The sequence below is a fragment of the Rhipicephalus microplus genome, chromosome 2 (assembly GCF_043290135.1).
Source record: "Rhipicephalus microplus isolate Deutch F79 chromosome 2, USDA_Rmic, whole genome shotgun sequence".
NCBI lineage: Eukaryota > Metazoa > Arthropoda > Arachnida > Ixodida > Ixodidae > Rhipicephalus > Rhipicephalus microplus.
Genome location: NC_134701.1, coordinates 167,552,827 through 167,576,014, shown reverse-complemented (window position 1 = coordinate 167,576,014; position 23,188 = coordinate 167,552,827). Strand labels below are relative to the sequence as shown.

Genomic DNA, 23,188 nt, shown 5'->3' with positions numbered 1-23,188 from the left:
AGTGTTTTGTCATATTTTTCTCTTTAATTTACATATCTAAAAATTAAAGTACTGTAAATTCAGACAGATATAGCACAGGATCGAGTCTCAATTCATTTTAGAACTGCTTGTGAATCGTGAGCTGCATTGTACGTGTCTGTTGTGCTCACCCGCAAAGCTTACGCTCACAGAATGCATGGCGATAGTGTTCCTTCCCTCTGTGCATCTTGCTTCGCTGATGCTGTGCCCAACACAAAACACAACACACCAAGCCAAGTGTCACAAGGTGGTAGCACACTTGGAAGTGCAGTGAGGAGGCTTGGCAATAAACAGCACGTGAACATAATGTCTTCAAATAGCCGCTGTGCACAAACAAGCGGTGCTTCAAGGCCACTGCATCATTTACACCGGTTTACTGGCACAAACACTTGGTTCAGGCTGCAATCCTTAGCGATCTGCTCTATCAATACCAGCGATGTCCAGTCCCCACAATGTGGCAAAAGTTCTTTCCGACAACTCAGCTGAGCAAGTCGTCCATTTCACTTTTGGACAAGGGCTTGACGGGTGTGGCCAAGGAAGGAGTGGAATTCCGCACCGGTGGTTGCACACTGACAAAGTTGCCGAAGTTGTTTGTGGGTGGTGGTGCCATTTGGCTGAGCGTAGGTCGCGGTGCACCCATCGGAGGCCCCGAGCTCAGACGAGGAAGCAAGTTGTCAAAGGCAGACGTGTTCATTTGTTGTTGCTGCTGCTGCGGCTGTCTATTCAGCGGCTGTGGTGGCATCGAAAACCGCGTGGGCATTGCCATCGGTGACGCAGCTGCCTGTTGGGTGCCCTGGAACCCCCACTGAGGCATTGTCGGAGATATTCCGGCCGAGGAATAGTCACCGGCAGGTGAGGATGCGTAGTTGGGAGACGATCCGAAGCCGGGCGAACCGCCGAAGGGGTTGGATCCCGTTGGGCTCCGGATGTTCAGGGAGGCCAGGTTGGAGTTGATCAGCGTGGACGTCAAGTCTTTTGGCTCGTGCGCTGGCCGTGTAGGAGCGGGTTTGGCCGGGATCAGTGAAGGCTGCGTCTGTATGCGTTGCTGGAACTCTTGCTCGCGGGCCAGCCTCTGCTTTTCCTCCATTGAAAGGGACTGTTGCTGAAATATAGAAGAAAGCAGACCATAAGAACGTGTGAACAGAATTGCAGAAGAATGTGCAAAGTAAGTTCATGCACTTAACAAGTCCTGTCTGTGGTCAATTACACCTCAAAAGGAACCAGCGCATACCTGCATCCAAATATTTGGCTGTTATAGTGTGTGCATCCATGTTTACTTGTCACAGATGCAGTAGCAACTAGTGCGTTTTGTTTCCTCATAAGTATCTCTTCCCTCCTCCCAAGGGATTATCAGGCATTGTGCCCCTCCAGGTGGCAGTTGCCAGCTTGCTCTCTCCCCTCTTTTCTCTGTGTCCTCGTGTATCTGTGTATGCAGATCAAATAATTATAATATGTAAATGCTTGCACGTCTCTGGCTGCATTGCACCAGGCTGCCTGGACTTCCTCTCAAGTGAGTCACATTTTGTAGCAGGCGACACACATTTTAAATGCGAAGCATTTCTTAGCGAACTTCGGCGACTTTGAGCGTATCTATCTATCTATCTATCTAGCTGCCTATGACATTTAGCTCTCCTGGCCATTTCGATAATGGTATCGATACAAAACTTGGTATGGCATAACATGAGTGTATGAAGAACATATCTGACTAGTAACGACATGAAAATCATGATATGTGGTGAATGTCATGATTTACATTTGATGGTCATGCAGCTCTTGCGGTGGTTTCGTTCACATGGCATGTTGCAAAACTGGTAGGGTATGACATAATTGCATGGAGAACACAAGCGACAGACCCTAACATGAAAATCATGACATGCGTGTCATGTAACAACATGACTACATGCCACGCTCATTCTGCGCTCGCGGCCGTTTCGCTAGCGTCACATATACCAAATATGGTATTACGGTACGTGAATGGTTGACGAAGGTATGTGACTGGTGCAAACGTTATAAACATGAGATGTGTGTCATGTAACAACATGATTACATGCTACGCTCACGATGCCCTCGCAGCCGTATCGCTACCTTCACGTGTACCAAACTTGGTATTACGCGACGCAAAGGGACGACATAGGTAAGTGACACAGCCAAACATGATGTTCACAGCACGCGTGTCATGCAACAACATGAATACATACCACACTCTTGATGCGCTCGCGGCCATTTTGCTAGCTTCAAGTATGCCCAATTTGGTATTACGTGACGTCAATGGATGACGAAGGTACGTGACTGGTGCAAACATGATAATCATGAGGTGCGTGTCATGTGAGAACGTGACTACATGCCACAGTCAAGGTGCAAATACATTTCGACGAGATGCGATGTGCGTGCTAACCGGCGTTGTCATGCCAGGCACCGGTCCTTCCATATACTCGCAGGCACGTGCCATACTGTGTTGCTTTGACGCATGCGTGTTTCAGTGCGTACGACGTCCCTACGTCACGCAGTGTTGTCTGGATAATGCATAGGCGCGAATTTCGCGCCGGTTGCCGTCAGGCCGCGCCTACGGACGCGGGTCGCGTCGATTGCGCCTGGCGTCAGGCGGCCGCATCAGAGTGCCTGCGTTTAGCGAACGTAGCGTCGCTGTGCCCAGCGTGCAAGTGTGTCAACGCTATATTGGAGTATATAATTCGGCCCTTCATGATGCACTCGCGGCCGTTTTGCTAGCTCCACATATACCGAATTTGTTGTTATGCAACGTCAATGAATGACGAAATATGACTGGGGCAAACGTGATAATACTGGCACGCGTATCATGTAAGAACATGACAACATACTACGCTATTAGCGTGCTCGCGGCCGTTTCGCTAGCTCTACATATACTAAATTTGGTATCACGAGGCATGAATAGATGACGAAGGTAAACGACACATCCAAATATGATAATCATGACACGAAAGTCATGTACGGCATCATTTACCTTCACTTCGTAACATTGTGCCGATTTTAAAGCAACATATGAGCCTTTCTTATTCGTGCTTCGCATATAATTGATGTACGTGGCATCTACCAATTTTTTGGTGTCGAAAGTCCTCAAAAAAGGCTATCGTATTTAAAAACGCCAGGCTTGCGCGGAAGGCCTAGCACAGTCACAGCGAAAGCTGGAAGAGCGGCCTTTTAGAGCCTTTTAAAACACTCATTTGTTAACTACTGCAAGCACACTTGCTTGATACCCACTAGGGCATTAATAATAAACTTTTAGGTAGTAGGCCGGCATTCACTATGCTCTTTTTCGTCTGTCTTCCGAGAAGCGTGGTATCTGCTAAACACTTGCAAGAAATTTTTTTTATTTTTCAAGAATATAAATTTGGACTCAATTGACGCCATTACTAATGCAAGTTTTATAGCTTCATTAGAAGTCTTACAGGAAAATAATTTTGAAAATATCTTAATGAGGTGTTAGAAGAGAGGGCAGCTCCGACCAAAAACAACGCACATGAGCAGCTGCACAATGTTCTTGTGGCAAAGAAGGACACCATACGCCTGAGGACTGCTTGCTTAAAACAATAGACATTCCTAAAAACTAAACCCTAAAATTATACATAGCCAGAACCACAATAAGTTCATCACACAATGAATGTGCAACGGAGGTCCCTTGCTTCACGAAGGGGCCATCTGCTTGCTTCATCTGCTTGCGAGAGTTCTTTGCAGAAGGGCACTATAATTACATATGTACACAAAGTTCTTGTGAGGCCAGAGAACACTTTGAGTGATGTACGGTCAACTAAGTTGTGTGGGGTTGAAAATGTCAAGAGAACCAATAAGCTGTGTAAGTCAAGCTGTAAAAATAATCAGGGTTAACAGTAAAGTGCCTGAGACAGGCTGGCCGACGTTTCAATAGAAGGACCTAGCTTTGTCATTCACTACTAACCCCCTTAATACTAACATGTCAAGGATGACAAGGTGCCTTTGACAAGATACGTCCTCGAAACATCGGCCAGCCTGTCTGAGGCACTTCCACTGTTCACCCTCATTACCCCACTACGTGTTTCCATCTGTCAGCTCCCATCTTGAATTTTAAGCTGTAAAATGTAACATGGCAAAGGCACAAGCTCTTCATGATACATATAAACGTTTAGCAATTGTTCAATGTTCCTTGGACCACATTACCATCATGGCTTGCAATTAGTATATACAGGGTGCACCAGTGAAATATGACGAGCTTAAAAATGAGCCAATGTACTTTATGGCAGGCAACCAAGCGCACATCGCAAAGTATTGCATGGAATAAAGTCACAATATTTCTAGTTTTGTTGAATTGCTTAATTAGAAAACATAAATAACATTTAAACAGGGTTCGTACAGGTTTCCAAGAGAAAAATTTAAGGAATTTTCAAGGACCTTTCAAAAAATTTAGGAAGCACGATTGTAGTTCACTGTAAAGTTCATTGCGCAAAATAAAAAAATTTCAGTTCACTTATTGCGTATTTTCACTAGACTAGATGTTCTTAAGCTTGGGGCAAGTCGGTCTTCCAGTATTTTTTCCATTTGCATCTTAATGATATCAAGTTCATCAGTCTTCACCTTCACAGTTTTTCACAAATTGTTGGATTGAGCTAGGCTAGCAGCTGAAGCTAGTGAGAGTGTGTGCTCTATTGTTTTTTTTAGCAGTTTTCTGAGGGATACCACTGAAAGCGAAGCCAAAAGAAAACTTTTCAAACACTAATAGTAGTCTACTGCAACAATCGCATTCGCACAAGTTTGCTTTTTTTCCGGAGAGTTCAACATGTTGCAGCCTCATTGTGGCCATCAGCTTACGGCTTCTAGCCAACCAAAGTAAAAGCAAGCGCGTATGCCTCGATCTCGCCTGTCTTATACAGACGGTTCAACCATGCCTGATTTCGAAATCGCCGGGTCACAAAACGCTATAAGCAATGAAAATTGAATTGCTTATGCGTGAATTGCTAGTCACAATCAGACCCTGTGAAAATTCCGTCGAACGAAATTTCAGGACATTCAAGGCTTTGAAAACAAAATTTTTCAATTTCAAAGGTTTTCCAGGATTTCAAGGACCTGTGTGCGCCCTGTTTAAAGCAACAAAGCTAGGAAAGGTTACAGTTGGAAAGTTGTAGATCAGTGGACAAAACATCCGGTTAGACAGTTTCCAACCTTCCATTTAGTAATTATTAGTATTAGTGTTCTGCTGCTTGCTGCAAGTACCCGTGAAATACAAAAATAAAAGTGGGCGACAACCACATTTGCCCACTGTAATTGCAGTGCTCTGTAACGTTCCACATACAAACGCCATGCTTCTCTTGCGGCGGTTCATGACAGTGATAAGCAGACAAGGTGGCTATCGCTTGTGCTGCCACAAGCAACAGGTTCATTATCGCGCAGCCACCACCATCATCCCTGCCCTGTTGCCTTTAAGCAACTGTACGTGGCTGAATATTACTATATGCGTTTGCGAGAAGATTAGGGGGTGGAAAAACAGTAATAGTTAATAAACAGAAAGTTAGAAACTGCCTGACCTGACGTTTAACAAACCAATCTACCATTTTCTGATTTGATTTTCTTGCCCAGCTATGCTGCTTTAGGAGTTGGTCAACTGATGTTGCCTATAACGACAGCACAAAAAATAGTGAGACATACAACATGCGATAGTCAGAATTTGATAATATTGTCATAAAGTGCGTCGGCATATTTTTTAAACATGACTAGGGTTTGGTGTGCTCTGCATAAATTTTCAGGGATATATATGCACCGTATTTACTCGCGTATTGAATCCACTCGCATAATGAACCCATCCCTCATCTTGGTCCTTAGAAAAAAAAATCTTTTTTAAAATTTATCAGTTTATTTTATTTCGGTATGATAGCCAGTGCAATTGACCATCGAAAAAATGTTAAATCAAGCCATTATATCACAAAATAACAACGCAATCAAAGTCCAGACATAGTTTTGCAACCATGCTAAACAGTAGCGAGCAGCGCGAGTGCGGATGATGTTAATCAAAATTTGAAAGTCGCGCCTTTTGCGCCAAAGTGCCATATGTCAAATGGAGGAGAAACGCAAGCGCAGCGGCACAAAAACAAAGCGCGTGGCCTCCAATATTGTGGGTGCGCGGCATAGAAACATGCTGTGCGCCCGCCATCCCGGAGACCATGCAAAGCGCAACCGCGACGACGGCGCATCCTGCACCCGCAACGTCTACCGCAAGGTTTGTGTGCCGCCATCCGACGCTGCGTTATCGTTCTCGGGTTTGTCATTGTGAACTTTTTTGGCACACTTGCTGCACAGGGCGTGTTCGGCCGGTACGCTAGCTACACGGCGAGTTATGAACGGCATGCACTGTAGCATGGAAACTGAGTGGCTGGGCGACACTTTGGCATCGATTCGTACGCTTTCATTACAGGAGGAAACAGAAAGAGCTTGTGGCTACAAAAAATATGTCATGCATTTCTCATGCCAAAACAAGCAAAGCAGTCACGCGAATTTTCGCTGTTATAACTCCGTGACTTTTTTTTTTTCTTCCACGTAATGAACCCTTCCCCCAATTCGGTGTCAAATTTCCTCAAAAAAAAAAAAACAAAAGGTGGGTTCATTACACAAGTAAATACGGTATATATACCAGATGAGTACCACAGAACAATATAACCAAATCATTTACATTGTGCCGTCAATCAATGATTTAGGAAAATGCAGCCATGCAACTTGCAAGTGTCTTTTTTGGGTCACAGAGTAACAAAAGTTACTGGCAGCACTTACCTTAAGTTTCTGTGTTGGTGACTTACTAGCATTGGCATTTGGAGAAGGTGCTGAGAAGTTGGAAATTCCCAGGTCATCGTAGACGTTACTCGTCTAAGAAAAAGAAAGCAGACCCATTAACATATTATTTCAAAACTACGAATTGTGCTGCATCATCTTGCCACATCTGTCACAACCGCCTCCTTTTATCCATAAAACATATAGTAACGAACACAAACACACTTTTTTTACATACCGTAGAGTTTGCTTTGTTTGACAGTGTGAGACCAGGAACAATTTCGTTGGGATTAGTCATTTCCATTGCAGCACTGTCAAGAAAAAAAAAGGGAGAGGGAAGGATAATATTCAAGTTTGCCAAACACCCCCTGACACACAGGCAAATAGAAATTCTTTGAAGAAAGCCTCTAAAGTGACTAATAATGTCGCTGTATTCTCCCTGTCCCGACATCAAAAAAGTCAATGTCTTTTGTGAGCATTTAACAATACATCTAAATGAAAGCATAATTGGGGTCATATAGCAAACAAATCAAACTTCAGTTCTTGGTTCCTAAAAACAACCTTAAGAGTCTACGAAGGTGCTCCATCGAACAATGTTATTAAAATAAATTGCAAGTAAAAATGCATACAGTACTAATTAACCACAAAGTTATTTCTCAGAATTTCTAATTGACTTCACTGCACTATACACTTAAACCTCTATATAACGAACCTGGATATGAGATATCCATTATAACGAACTAAATTAAGAATAGTCTTGCAATATAGTGTTAGGAATACATCTTTATAATAAAATTTTGGTTATAATGAAGCTATTTTCGTGTAAGATGTAACTGTGCTATAATGAGGTTTGAGAGTACACGTGTTGTGTAATCATATGCCGTGTCGTTTCACGCGTGTAGTTGTACGCAATCACTCGCAGCTGCTTTAGGGTGAAACAAACCTCTGCTCCTGCTTGATGGAGTTGAGCTGCTCCAGCTTGGCCCTGTGCTCCGTCTCGACGGCAGCAATCATCTCCTTGACCACGCCCATGATGGCTTGGAACTGGTTAAGCGTCAGCCCGTTTTCGATGGTCAGAGGCATGAGGAACGGGATGACCTTGCATGCCATCACGTCCTTGGTGAGACCCAGCTTCTTGTGGCTCATGGCCAGCTTGTAGATGCCTGCAAAGTGGCCAGCCGACATTTCTTCTGTTTCGAATTTCCAGGGCACTGTGCGAGGCCTCTTGAACTCAAGTGGAACAAATGTTGTAGTGCGCAGCAGTGCAGTCATATTAAGGGGCTTTTCTCATCCATACCTACCACGCAGTAAGAAAGACAGCCGATTCATACGAATGAAGTAACATGCCAAGTAACACGTCGCAGCATTGAAAAAGGTCGACTGACTATGCGAGCATGTTAAGAGAGTGGCAATGCTCAATGCTGGAACAAGCCCAAGTTTGTGGCATTTGTGGTGATGGGGGTGCTTTCTGTGGCAGATTTAATCTTGAATTTTTATTGGCTAGTAGGCAACACATAGCACATACACTCAAACCTTGATGGATATAACGAAATATCGGTTATAACGAAGTAAATGAAAAATAGCCTCACAATAGATTTAGTGTTAAGAATAAACCTTTATAACAAATTTTCGGATATAGCAAACTTATTTTTATGTAAGATGCAAGTTTGTTATAATGAGGTTCGCGTGTATATCTCAGTCAAAGTCGCAATGAACAGCGCTGGGAACATTAACCATGTGTATAACTGCGTTAAAAACCACGGTATGGCTTTAACTGTGTGCAGCAATGCCACAAGTACAATAAAATATGCGAGTTTTCCATCCGTGCAAATATGTATGCTGTTTCAGTGGCCCTAAATCTGAAAGAGGTTGTACGATGTACAATGCTGCATCATTAAACATCTTTCTCGAGAAACAAAATTCCCGCCAAGTGAAACACATTCGCTGGGTCCCTTCAGGAACCAATCAATTAGGCTACACAGAACACAAAGGGAAAGACCGACCGAGTATTCCCATGAGGACAGCAGGCTCTTTTGACCGTATTTCAGGTAGCACGGGGAGGATTTCATCCAGGACCAACCACTTGTCCAGGTGCTCAAGCAGCTTTCCCAGACACACCAGACAGTTGACGCGCACCTAAATTGAGGGAAAGATGGCACAACTGCTTGATGATTTTTTGTTTTGCAGCCAATTTAACTCGCTAGGCTAGACATGTCCGTAACTGCATGGACCAGTAATACGGGCTGTGAAATACGCTACTCTCTTGTGCCCGCCTTGTACTCACCGTGACATCGCATCTGGCTGCACAATTTAATATATGTTAGTGTTCCACTCAAACTCCGATATAACGAACCCAGATATAACGAATTATTTGTTATAACAAAGTAAATAGACAATAGCTCTGCCATAGATACAGTGCTACAAATATATGTTTATAACAAATATTTGGATTAACAAAGTATTTTCGTGGCAGGTGGGACTTCGTTATAATAAGGTATGAGTGTATTAAAGGGACACCAAAACAAAATACCAGATCTATCTAGACTGATCTCGTCCAAGACAACTCTAGTGTTAAAGGGCCACTCACCAGGCCCCATACCCAATTTTAGACCGTGGAAGTTGTTGGGTGTTCGATGAGGAACATTTTGCCACAAAATTTTTTTAATCTGTTCATTATGAGCCTAGAAAACTGTTTTTTTGAAGCCATGCGAAACGAGGATGAGAGGCGGCGAGCTCCAAACCCTTGCCGCCACTCCGCGTAGCCTTCGCAAGCCAAATCTCTTCCTTGCTCTCTCTAGCATACGACCAAGAAGTCACGTGCGCATGACGTGCCCGAACAAGTCCAACCCCCGAGCACGCGAGCGTTTTTTTTTTTACCGGCATTTTTTTTAGGTCTACTGCCTGTTTCTGCAAGATGGTTTGGAAACGCTGGCTTAGACCGGGTAGAATAGACAGAGAAGGCACTAGAATAGATGAGCACAATGAGTGCGCGGACGCGTAGGAGCGTTCCAGAGCTGTCGTTTGCTCGATGCACTGACCACGGAACTGTGGGGACACGGACGCATGCGAAACGCTGGCTCATTAGCCTCGCATCTCGTTGCAATTTGCGGGGGAAAAAAAAAAAAAAGAACGCTCACATTCCTTTATTGCATCTCATTATTTATTTAGAGATTTATTAATCTCTTCAAGCAACAAATTCATAAACTATGCATGTCATGATAAATAATTTTCACCATGTCACGTGCCACTGTTGGCAACTTCAGAGCACAGCCGTCTACGTAGAAGATTAACGTCACTGCATTGCCTTGTACGTAGGGCCGTTTATACGTGCATGTCATGCCCTCATTCTCTTGGCGCGCACCCGAAAAAGGAAGGGAGAGCAGCGTTCATCTTGAAATTTGACCCATTTCCGCGGCGTGTAGCGGTGCCAATTTTGGCAGACGTGATCATGATTATCTCATCTATGCATTGCCCTAGACAGCTCAAAATTGTCTAACCTGGTGAGTGGCCCTTCCAAGAGGGGACGTAGCAAAAGAATGGTAAATTCGGTCGGAACATTCAATTTTTCATTTTTCTTTCGATCTTCAGATTATCTAATCATGGTGATAGAACAAAATAAGCAGTAGATGTTAAGAAAAAAGCACTTGTGTGTTGTCATGAAAAACTAAAAAAAGTGGGCTTTAGAAAAGACCTTTTCTAGGCATAGTGCTGCCATTTTAGCATCACCATAAGAAGCAGAGATGGGAGATCAATGTAGCCACAACGCTGCATTTTTTCAATGAAAAATAAAACCAGCTCCCTTTCAAGTTTCAATTTCTTAGCTTTGAGCTCTATTTTCTTAAGCTTCACTTTCTAAGTGTTCATTTTTTTATGCCGTTGCTGTCAGTCATCTCTGCACCATTTTACTACGGATAAAAATATACCAATTCTGTTTTTTTTTTAATTAGACCCTGAAACATTTATGATTGCCATAAAGCTGCTCATACCTCTTTACACATCATACATACAGGTTTTTATACTTAGCTTTTCGTAAAAGCTGTTGGTAAGATAACATGTAGTGATTTCAAAAAAAATTTTGTGTGCTTATTTGAATATTAAAAAATAAACCAATAGCTTTATGGCATAGAATGGTGATTATGCTTGAGCAAAAATTCTGACAACTAATCTCAAAATCAATTAACCTTGCAACAATAACGAGCCCCTATCAAGTTTTGTAACTCGTAAAGTAAGACATACAGCTCAATTGCCAAAATCAACTTCAACTATGATATCAGCATAACAAATCAGATCTGCTTGCCACCTTTCTTCACTTTATTCTCATGAATAACAAAAATGGTTCTCTTTGAAATGCACAATTGTGGGTTCACTGTTTAAAAGGAAAATTAAGGTAAAATTTTCACTTTTTGAACAAACACCAGCAAACTATAGGTGCAAGATAGATGAACAGACAAGTACAAGGCAGGCGATGGGCTGGTACTTCGTGAATACAGAGTAGCTTTACGGATACGAGTATTTACAGCTGCCCAACACACTAGTATTATTTTACACACTGCTCTGTAATGGTCGTGGAGCTTCACATTAAAGGTTGAAGCATGGAACATTCTTGAGAATTTCAATATTGTAAAGCTTAATGTGGGAAATGTAGCTACTATGGTAATAAAATGAATTTTAGTACCGCTTACTAAATCTACTCTACAATTAATAAAAAAGAAAGAACCACTCAATTTTTGCAGCGCTTTTTTTAGCACAAGTGTCAGTTGACTTTGCGTGTGTGGTGGTGCATTTATGGCAGTCATGTCTGCAGCCTGATATTAGCAAACAGTAGCTAGTGTCTCTGGCTGCGAGCCAGGCATAGTGACCCGAGATGATGCATGCTGCGAGTTGCATCAAATTCAAAGCAGCCTTCTCACCGACAGGAAACTGGTCTGAAGGCACAGCCTCTTAATCCTTGGCAGCAGGGCATTCTTCATTGACGGGTAGTCTACTAGGTGTGCAAAGTCCGGGATGATGTTCAGGCAGAGTTCCTGAAAAAGGTGGCAAAGGAAGGACGAAGGGAAGAGTTGGCCACTAATTTTGGTGACTCGTTTACAAAAGAGCTGAAAGATGCACACATAAGCAAACTGCAAATGCCGGGCAAACAGTGCCCATCAGACCTTTGAGATCGAGGGCAGAAAAGAACCACTCACCATAAGGAACTCAACATAAACATTTCTGTTAGCAGCTGGTATCAAATGTTGTATCGTGTTATTGCCAGAAGATACTAAGTGCTCTAGTTTTATGCTATATGGTAGTGTGGCAGTCCCAATATTTAAGAAGTTGGTAATATTTCAATGAAACCTTCAATATGAAATCTGTATGTACTATGGTGTAGGTTGGTAGAACCCACATGACAATACTACATGCAGCGCCTATATTTTTGGCAATCATAATCATTCCACTGCGTACTCCTGGATCTGAGACATGCCTAGCCGAGCGTTTTGCTTTTAAGAGTTGTACTCTTATGATTGTTCTGCATTTCAACTGTCAAAAAAATTTAGGGGCTCTTAAGCTTCGCCTGTAAGAGTTGAACGTGACAGCGATATTCTGTTCCTAGTGCGTACTTCGAAGACTTAGTGTATGACATCTTTCCGAACTTGCTATGCACCCACTACGTGGCTTTGATGGTGCAGTAGCGTGTGTGCCTTTTGTAGTGGGCGACTGGCTTTAAACTATGAAATCATTCCGATAATCCCATGTTTTGACGCCCCATGGCAATGCACGCTTGTATTACTCATTATTACGGCAATGCTTCATGTTGTGTTGTGAAGCATCTATACAGGGCGCGTGTGTTTGTAAAGCACAAAAGTAACTTTCACTGCATTTGCAAGCAGAGGAACTCATTTTCGCTTTATTTACAAGCAGAGGCATGGCTGTGTGGTAGAACATCTGCTTGCCACGCATAGAACCCAGGTTCGATCCCCAACTGGCCCTAAGGATTTTTTTGTTTGCATCTTTCTCGATTTTTCGTTCACAACCAACGACGCCGACCTCAACATGTCTGCGAAACGAACTAACACTATCACGTTAAAATAAAGTCCTTTTTCTGTCTTATACCTACCTGGATTTGCTGGGCATCTGATTCGAGTGAACCATATATCATTGGCAGAATGTGGTTCTTGATGTCATCGGGAGGGCACTTCGTCAAGAGGAGCTCCATTTTTTGCATGAAGATCAATAATACCTGAAATAAAACACATTTTTTCACGTATAACGTCCCCTATCAACAATTCTGCCAATAGCGGTAAAAATGCAGCTTACTTTTCGCTGAAAGAGAAAGAAAACACAATGATATTTCAACTCATTAGTTACATTTGCAATTTCTTTTTTTATTATGCAGATGCTCATTCGATTAGACTCGAGCACATTTTTTTTACACAGTAGCCTAAGAAAACAGTGATACTGCAATTACTTTAAAAGTTGTAGCTTCAACAATGAAAGACAGATTGTGTGGTTCAATTAGCAGCTGTAATAAATAGCCTGCTTTCCTGTTTCTTAGTGGTGTGAAAACGAAACAGCGAACTTTGCCTGTGACCAAATTTGCAAGTCCACAATAGCATTAAGCACGAAGTTCTGGGAGCTGAGTAAAAATCAACAACATTATATTATCTAGGATGCAAAGTAACTCTATGTTTTCAGTTAACCAAAGAAACTTAGATATTCTGCCCTACCAATAAGAATATCGTTGCAGGCAACAAATAAGTGCAAGGTAAACTTCAAAATTTCCTAACTCATAGTTATCAAGCACAATGACACTAGCGTTGTGCTTGATGATATCTTTCAATACTCAGGTGGGTAGTATTTTAGCATGTCACTGCAATAACCTGCAACATCTGAAGTTGTGTTGCAACAATGTTGTAAAATAGATGAAGCATTCATAAATATAGTGTGTACTCAAGCCGATGCTTCAACAAGTGAATTTTTCTTCAAGGCTGAAACTGCTTTGGATGTCTCAAGTAAAATGAACGGCAATTATTAACTGTCTAACCTAGTAAAAATATTAGAGCTCAGAGTGTAATTTCACTAAGATGTTGTACCCCTATCATAAAATAACATGCCTTATTTGTAAATTGGTAAACTGTAGTTTGTAGATGGTGAAAGAAGATAAGATTGCTGATGATGAACAATTTCATATTATTATCATTGATAATAAAAACCAGTTATAACTATCCAGAGCTACATTTTGGCATGACTTAACTTTACCTAGGCCCTATTTTTTCAGGAGTGTGGCACTCTTTTTTTGTTGTGGGCTTGGTACTAAAAGCAAGTAATAGATCCCCATAAAGATATGGCCTTGGAGACTGCAGGTTGCATAACCCTCTGAATCATCACCATTCATAACGGGATGCCCTCGTTTTAGAGGCGACATTATGTGCAGCTATATGATCTCTGGACATGAGGCAAACATAGTGAGGTCACTACAAGGCTACTGTGATCATCTGGATGGATGCAAAGTTTCGCCTATAGTGTTCCGCATCGTGCACGGCTTCACAAAGCCAAAGCAGGAAAAGACTATATGCACTGCCTTCCAGAATACAGCGAAGGTTCAACTATGCTCTGAATGCATCGCATACCTGGACAGGTTCCCTCAGCCTAAATATTGGTATCAGGTCCGGCAGGATGACGGCGCAGAACTCTTCTTTGGTGGCCTGCTCGGCAATAAGCAGTACGCTTGGTAACACGAACGGCACCATGTCCGGATTGGCATACTCCTTCACTAGGCACGGCAGGACGCGGTGCAAGGCCACACGCTGGAAATGAGGCCACAACAAAGTGAACACTTTGCTGCTTAAATCCACTTTTATTAAAAATATGTTAACCATAAATCTCTTAGTTTGCCAACTTCATTGTTTAATCTTGCTGTTCTTATGACTTACTCATTTCTGTGCTAGCTAACAGCAGCCCATAGTCTGTTTCCTCTGATTTGCATATTCACATATATGAAACCACGATTATACGACTTTCAGGGGACTACACAAAACTGTCGTATAATAAAAAAACTAAGATTATAGGCACCGACACTCAGCCTTGCCCATAAAACAGGTACAGACTCCCTGATTATTAAGGCGGCCTATAGCCACGGCACGACTTTTGTGCCTCTGCAAGGATGGTAGATTAAATTATTCTTGCCAGTGGCAGCTAATGGCAGCATTACTTAGTTGAAAGATGTGCAAGCGAATATTCATTCTCAACTTTAAAAAAATAGAATCCTATCCATAAGTGCGAAAATTTCTTGTGCATAACTGACACCTCGTTGGGAACAACCTCCCGTCAGAAGACTCAGACACAGTGTCATTGCCATGACATAGTGGCGACAAACTACGAGATTGCGTAAAATGCCTTTGTGCGCAACTGAGCCGTGCGAATTGTAATTTGTTGCCTTGTGAAGTGCAACTAGTGATGTCCTGCTGTTACTATGAACATTGACGCCAAGTGAAAGTAATTTTGCACGATAAAACCAGCTGCGTCGCGCCCTTATGCATGCGCAAGCCCGTGACTGCGAGCGTGACACAGGCAGCAGGTCAGCTGTATGTCGACTAAGAAAGGCTTCCATAGATCGAAAACCTGAAAATACCAGCTTTTTGGCTGGCTGAAGCTACTATATGTGGATAGAACGACCCCAGATATGTATGCATGCGATCGACGCATATGTAAAGCGCATGAATTTCCAGAATAAATTTTACATTCTAAGAAGACATCTGTCTCACTCCTTAGTTTTCCGATTGTCAACCTGGGGGAACGCAAGTTCATATTTTGCACTGCGTCTTATAACCAAGGTGTTTAATACATTATTTTTATGCCGACTTTTCCAGGAACAAACAGATTTGTCGCAAAATGCCGATCATTGCAAACCGGGAAAGGTATAATCAAAGTTTTACTGTACTCCTCACTTAAGCTCCTGAAATCCATGGAACAACCCTTGCCTCCCTCCATTCATCCTAGCTTGTGCATGGTTTTTTACACTAGTCTCATAGTGTGCTGCTGTTTTGCAGTTTGTTGTTAAAAGTCTAAAAACAGTTACTTCACTACACAAATTGCCTCCCTTGATAAGTTTCAAAAAAAAAAAAAAAAGCAGCAGCTCACCCACTTTGTCCCCTCACCTTTGGCATTTGTGCCAGCACTTGGGGCAGCCCTTTGTAGACGTGGGATTTCTGCAGGTTGTCCCACTGGTAGAGGGAGTCCAAATACTGGAGCGTCTTGACGCCCACGTCTTCCAGGAATTTCAGCTGTGAACAGAGGGCACATCACCAATGTGCGACATATCACAAACTGATACAGAATAAGTGAAAGAGCTCTGCTGCAGCTACAGGCAAACATGGTTTTGTAACAAAAAAATTCAGGGACCTTAAAGCTTCGCCTCCAGGAGTTGAACGCAATAGCGACATCCTGTTCCTAGTGCGTACTTCAAACATTTGGTGCATGAAACCATTCTGAATTTGCTATGCACCCATAACCTGGCTTTAAGGGAATAGGTGCAGTTGCGTGTGTGCCTTTTGTAATGGGGTACCGGCTTTCAACCACAAGCTATTATGATAATCACATATTCTGAAACTCTTTTGCAATACGCTTGTACCACGCATTATTACTGCAGTATTTCGTGTTGCATTGTGAAGCATGTATACAGGACGCGTGTGTTTGGGAAACATGAAAGCTACTTTCACTGCCTTTTCAAGCAGAGGAAGTTCTTTTCACTGCATTCACAAGCAGAGGCATGGCCAGGTAGTAGAACATTTGCTTGCCACGCAAACTACCCAGATTCAATCTTGACTCGGACCCGAACAACTCTGGTTCGGTCCCCACTTTGCTCCAGGGTTCTATATCATTTATTTATTTTATTTGCATCGTTCTCGATTTTTCGGTGACGCATAAGATCATGATTTTTCGCTCACAAACAACGACACCGACGCCAACATTTCTGCTATAGAAGCTCTTTCAACGCTATCGTGTTAATAACCAGTGCTAATATAATGCATAAGTGCACACCACATGGCAGTATATGTTCAACTGGCTATCAGTTTCTCAGTAAATTGACAGAGTAATCAACGTGTGTGAAATCGAGCTGTAGAAAACCACTTTTACCTTTTTTTCTGTGCTGATCTCATACATCTGAGCATCCCACGAGTTATGTTTCAATATAAAAGAACGAAGAAGCTTACTGCCCAGTTCTTTGTTCCTCTCTGTCTGGTCATATGTCTTTCAACATCATAAGTGGCCCATATTTGCTGATGATGGCTGACTAGCTTAACATTCCTGCTATGGAATCATGGCAACATTCGCACAACTATAATCAGTGAAAACATGAGAATAAGAAGCAAAATGTAACACTGTCTACATCAAGATGAAGTGGCCATGTCTTCATCCTGCTCAGACAAGCCCTCATGCCGAAACATTGGTGTCAGTGAAGTTCCCTTTTCAACGATTTCCCACTCCATGCTTCAAGCCTCCATTTTCACAAAAACATTTGGACTGTAAATAACGGAGCGCGAACGATAGAATAATGTGAAAGCTGGGTCGCTCACCTTGGAGAACTGGTGCGCATCTGGCCTGATATCTGGTGTCACGCTCAGGAGCATCCTCACATGCTCCTTGGCATCTTCAGGCAGGGCATTCAACCTCCCCGTCGACAAATGCTTTAAATGCTGCAGGGAGTGGCATCGTTAACACGTGACCCCAGACACGCGATATAATTGGCTCGCCTTGTTAATGCACTGCTTCAGTGATGCCACGCTGCTGTTGGCGTCGTACAGAGTGCTGCCCTTGTTGTAGACGGCATAGACGAGGATGCCGAGGCTGAACATGTCGCTCGCGGTGTCGTTGGAGTCCGCCAAGACGCACTCGGGGGCCAGGTAGTTCAAGTTTGGCTGAGCCAAGGGCGGGAGGTCTGGCTCTAGGTTCAGGCTCCGGTAGGAAGGCTGCACGTGAAGCGATGACATGTCGACAAACTTCTACCAAGATGCTTCGTTTTATGCTATGCTTTTGTGTGATGCTTTACTTACCTGCCCCCAGAAAAGACACAGACACTGGAGCAGACAGGTATACAATACCCGTTTGACAACAAACATGACCATATTCAGATAAACACTTTGAACAAACTAAGAATGACTTCTAAGACTGCAACATGACTTTGAACAAACTAAGAATGACTTCTAAGACTGCAACATGAGGTATGCATAGTTTAGCCCACATTAAAACCTTTGGGGAAAATGGAACAGTACAAGTGAAAAGGGGCAGTTACAAGAAAAATACAAACGGCAAGGGTTACAACACATTACATTTATATTCTTCATAGCTGCCTTACTACAGCTTGACATCATTGCATGCTGTAACAGCATGCAATCGTCCCGTCCTTCACTGTTACTTGTGATCCACATTGTGTACGTTGATCAAAAGATGCATACACTCGCCAAACTAATTAGTCAGCTGCCATTTTCAAGTCGTTCTTGTTTTGTATGCAATAACAGATTCGTCTAAAACAATAGCCGACTCAAATGGCCACCTTTACACGCAGCAAGCTTCCGTCAACATGACTCAATACATATTCCTTCCTGTCTTCCTTCAGCAGTGTAGTTTGCACACTCTTCTGCCCAGTGAGAGCGTTCAAGCAGTGCACCTATCAATATAGGAAAAATCTCACGCAATGGCAGACCTGAGGATCCTGTGGATTGTTGGCACCAATGCTGAAGTCAAATCCAGCAATCTTCCAAGCACCTTTCTTGTTTACCACTATCGCCTGGGGGCAGAGATTACGGTGGAGGCGTTTCACATCATTGTGGAGGAAGGCCAACCCTTCAGACACCTGAAAGCATAAAGGAATCATAATGAATGGGTATTAATTAACTATCTCCATCACACAGCCTTTAAGAAATATTGAAAAGACAACAAAACTGTGCCTAACAAAAAGAAAGAAAAGGAACGCTTGCCTGGATTGCTCACACTGCATTGGGTAAAACTTGCACACAACTGAAGCCATTAACAGAATAAAGTTCTGTACATTAAAAAGCTGACCTTCATCAAAATACTAGCACTTATACACCACCAAAAACCAAAGCGGTTTGCATAACTGAGCATGTTTATGAGTGCCACAGCATCAACAAACCAAGGTTACTCTTCTGCAACGCACCTGTAAGAACCCATACTTGATTTCGACGTCAAACAACTGATAGTCCTTGAGCTCTGGTGGAGGCGGAACAGGCATGTTCTCAGTCTCGCCAAGTATATTGGCTAAACTACAAAATGCTGGCTCTGTTGCAAACGCCAGACTTTCCCTGCACACAGACAGAACAAACACAGACAGCTAAGTTTTATGTAAAACTTTGTAACAAGCATTACTCGATATTTTCAAGTTTCTCATCCTGATATACAGCAGAGAATGCTAAAGAACCATGGAACGGCAAATTCATTTAAAACCTAATTGTCCGCTCAGTAACCCTGCATCTAGCATGCACGCCTGAGCAAACCAAAGATGTTAACCCAGTTATCCGTGCCATGGCATTCAAAGAAGTCCTGGAAAAACTTTTTTTCTTTACACAATGTCACACAGCTCAATTTAATTCGTGATCGAGGGCACTAAGGATCAACCTTACCACAATCGGCTCATTTAAGCAAGGTTCATAAGGTAGCCAATCTTACTCAAGAAATTCTATCCATATTATGGCTCCACTCTAATAACAAATGCCCCGGTGATACATGTACGAAACTAACAAATTAATTTCTGTGGTTTTACAAGCCAAAATATCACAAAACAATTATGATGCACACAGCAGTGGGGGACTGCAGATCAAGTTTTATCACTCGAGTTACACAGAGTTACACCTATACTTGAATACAACTATTGAAATCCGCAGCGTTTCCAGCTCAAAGGTGGATGCACAGAAGCCTGCCCGAATGAGTGTGCGCTCCTGAATGGTGCCATTAGAAGGACGGCCAGTGACCCCGCAGAACAGAGCTGACTGCATGAACGAGATTATTTCTTTGGTCCAGAGACTATCAGCTGCCAGGCTTTGGTCGTTTGTGCTGGGCCTATCCTGACTTCTTAGTTTATCAGACAATAAGTATGCAGAAGGAAAGAAGTGTAAATTTAACATGTTCGTTTCTTCATTAGACACTCTATTAACAAAAACTAATGAAATTGTTGGCTGGCTTTCATTAAGAATAAGTATGCAGGTGCTCTTACAGCATTTACATACATTTTGCATGAAATGCAGTCGCCATGACTGGAAATTGAGCCTGTGACTCTAAGCTTAGCAGTGTCAGCAAGTTAATGTCAAAGCTTTTAGCTGGAATGATCGCAGTTTCTTTTGGAGAGAAGAATAATGTATTAGATTTCGAGGAAAAGGTTTCAGGTATACTCTCCCCGTCAATTCACTGTTTCTTCTAAACCGTTTCTTCTCAAATGCAGCCACGCCCTGCTTGTTACTCCCATCCTTGCTTTTCTCTAAGACTGATAAAGAACCACTGACAAGATTTATTGGGTTTGTTAACTACCAATAACAATTTCCTGAGAAGCCCAGAAGGACTTGCATCAGAAGCTTTTGCTCTGGCGTAACTCACAGTCATAAAGAACCGACATATGGCAGACGTCGATGGGCAAAGGCACATGTGTCATAAAGTCCACATATTGAAGCTTTAAATATCGTGGAAGAAAAAAAAAGGAGCTTTTTTTTTTTGTGAGAAAGAGCACAAGCTTCCTGCAACATGAAGTCTGCAGCACTGCCTACAGATCAAGCACACTTCTTTACTACATTCAAATATTTCTGTGGTGCCCTTTCAAGGAACAGAATCAATAGAGCTCTTCACGAGTATCAATGTATGCCACTTTGTACAATTAGCAGCTTCAGCTGTGCTTCTTCTGGACACTAACAGATCGAGATCAAATGCCGGCTTTCACTGTGCTGCCTGCACAGCAATATGGTAAGCTTCAGACTTTGGAGTACAGAAGAACCCAGCCAGTTAACAAACAAATGAAAGCAGGGTAGGGCTCTGCAGACACAGGAGTCCCTTGGGATGCCGAGAGACGCAAAATCTAAAGCTGCTCCATTGGCAGCCTCAGCGATGTCAAGAGCGCATCCCCTAAAGCAGGACCTTACAGTAATTGACTGTAAGGTCCTGTAGTGCTCAGTTGGTGAATTTGCTGGTTTCTTCTTCCGATTACTATGAGCCAACTCGCTCGGCAAGCTGTGAGTACAAATGGTCACCTTGATTCTTCCATTGGATGCTGAACAGTGAGAATGCTGGGATGACGGAGTCGTGTTAGCTGCGCCACTCCTTGCTTCAGAAGTTCCATTACGTGTTCCCTGTCCCTCTTGGAGTAGCGGTCAAGCTGCTTCTTCTCCAGGACAAACACAGCTGCCTCCTGTTGAAATTAAAAACCAGCACGTTAGCTTGCCTTCGGCACAAAGGTCAGCATACTGATGCAGTTTATCATTGTGCGAGGCACCACCTATTAGGCAGTTTCAGAATAGGGTACACAAAGCTTTGCGTTAGCATTTGCACCACTGCCCATGCATCATACACCATCTGCTTGGGTAAAACAGCATACGGATGCAAGGAGCGCTATCTCTGCGCATCTTTTTTGAAAACTGCCAATTATATTTTAATTGGATATATCAGAAGGCTTATGTGTAGGCGCATGTGAACATTAAATTGAATATTGTTCTATTATATTGGACATTTTGTAAAGTTTTAACAGGTCACTAATATTTTTAAATGTCAAGTGCATCGAGAACTGATATGAAAGTAAAATAAATTTAATACCAACAAGCATAGGATGGGCATAAAATAAGACAGCTTATGTGGCACTGCAGGCTGCTTCACAGAAGGCAGCCAAGTTTTACTACTTATGAAACAACGTGATACATTCTCTGATGAGTACTGTACATGAAAAAAAAAAATCTGATTTGTTCCTGATTCTTAATTTGTGCTTTGAATGCTAAAATTGTGAACAGTAGGGGGCATGAATGTTGTTCCATGCATTAAATGTAGGAACCGCTGTTCAACGTTCAGAAAGCATTTGACAATTCATACAATTGGTTTCAGGCACTTTTCTCAAAAATTAGCATTCACACAAGCCTACTCATCGTCTCAGTAAGTGTATAAAATGCGCGTTTTAGTGATACTGCAGATAATGGACAAGCCAATACCTCCTTGGTGCTTCGCTTTGTGGCTTGGAATATTTTCCACAGAAGACCAGGTCCTGCGCTTCCCACATGTTTGATGATTTCGTACTCCCTTGTGACCGGGTTGCCCGGTAGAACGGTACTCAGGTTCGAGACCGTGGACCTCAGTCGGTTGAACACATCCATCCTGAGCTGTGATCACAGGAAACACGATATGTATAATTTCACTGAGGATAAACAAACATCGTGCAAGAAATGCTCTCTCGGTAACGAAATCGAGGCAATCGACAATGTCATACTAACAGGCTAGGTTTTTGCTCATATTTAACACCCTGAAAACGAAGGTTTTACAACTCGAAGCTACCTTCTCAAACCGGCAGTCTCGGGAATGCGAGGGCGTTCTCCCATCCAGAGAGCTTCTGCCAGCTCCCTCCGAAACGACATGGGAGACCTTAATACAATCCCCCGACGAAAAACTGCAGAAAGCAGTCATTGCGTGGGCACAAGAGGTCGCCGCAGACAAGCGGCCAGCTCGAAACCTATGAAATCGCTTTTAATGAAGTTGTATCCTCCTCCATAGGCGACTTGTCATTGCTAAGCATGAGGTACTCTGTGAGAATGTGGTACCGTATTCCGGCACATGTGTTGGCATGGCGCTGCGCGATCGAGGATTATCGCACATTTATTTGCAATACAGTTAACGGCAAATGAAGGTGATCGTGTTTAGGCAACGGCATGGTGAGTGAGCTGCTGCGCTGGCAGTGGTACACTTGCAATTTGCGGTTGCGAGAATTATTGAGATGTAAGCTTACTGGTTTCTCTGTAGAGCGCAATCGTTGGGCGCTAGCCTTATTGGGCGCTATCTACGCTGGCTGGGCTGCAGCATCGTTTTCGATGTTGAATAATATTTAACGCGGCAGCTGCTGCAGTTGCCGGGACGCACAGTTGCCGGGGCGTCTACCAAAATGCTCGGCTGCTGACAGCACAGATGACGACGACCGCGCTACGAGCCAGAGTCTGCTGCCCGAAGTGCGTAGCACATCAGGAAGCTTGAGCGGGCCCAGCGAGCATGAGACGAAGAATGGACACGAGGATTTCGACAAGGAATCGCCCAAATGCACGCACACGGAGATCGCAGACAGGAAACTGCGTAGGCTACGTCACTGCGGCTAGGACATCGTTTACGGAGAGGCAGCTGGCACATAGAATAAAGAACCGAAAGAACCTTTGCAACTCTGCGCGTTTACAGGTTC

The 23,188-nt window shown here is 43.0% G+C and overlaps 1 protein-coding gene across 1 annotated transcript; it reads right to left on the bottom strand.

The window, feature by feature from the left end:
• Positions 1–4: 4 nt before the first annotated feature.
• LOC119169669 (SCY1-like protein 2) lies at positions 5–22,709 on the bottom strand. Its single transcript, XM_075887071.1, has 16 exons — positions 22,300–22,709; positions 21,960–22,127; positions 21,015–21,172; positions 18,941–19,085; positions 18,467–18,616; positions 17,517–17,732; positions 17,340–17,459; positions 15,921–16,046; positions 14,394–14,570; positions 12,881–13,003; positions 11,694–11,807; positions 8,787–8,919; positions 7,727–7,946; positions 7,022–7,094; positions 6,787–6,879; positions 5–1,120 (listed from the first exon to the last, which is right to left on the bottom strand). The coding sequence occupies exons 1-16, from the start codon at positions 22,426–22,428 to the stop codon at positions 497–499; spliced, it is 2,769 nt and encodes a 922-aa protein (XP_075743186.1). The 5' UTR covers positions 22,429–22,709; the 3' UTR covers positions 5–496.
• Positions 22,710–23,188: the final 479 nt, after the last annotated feature.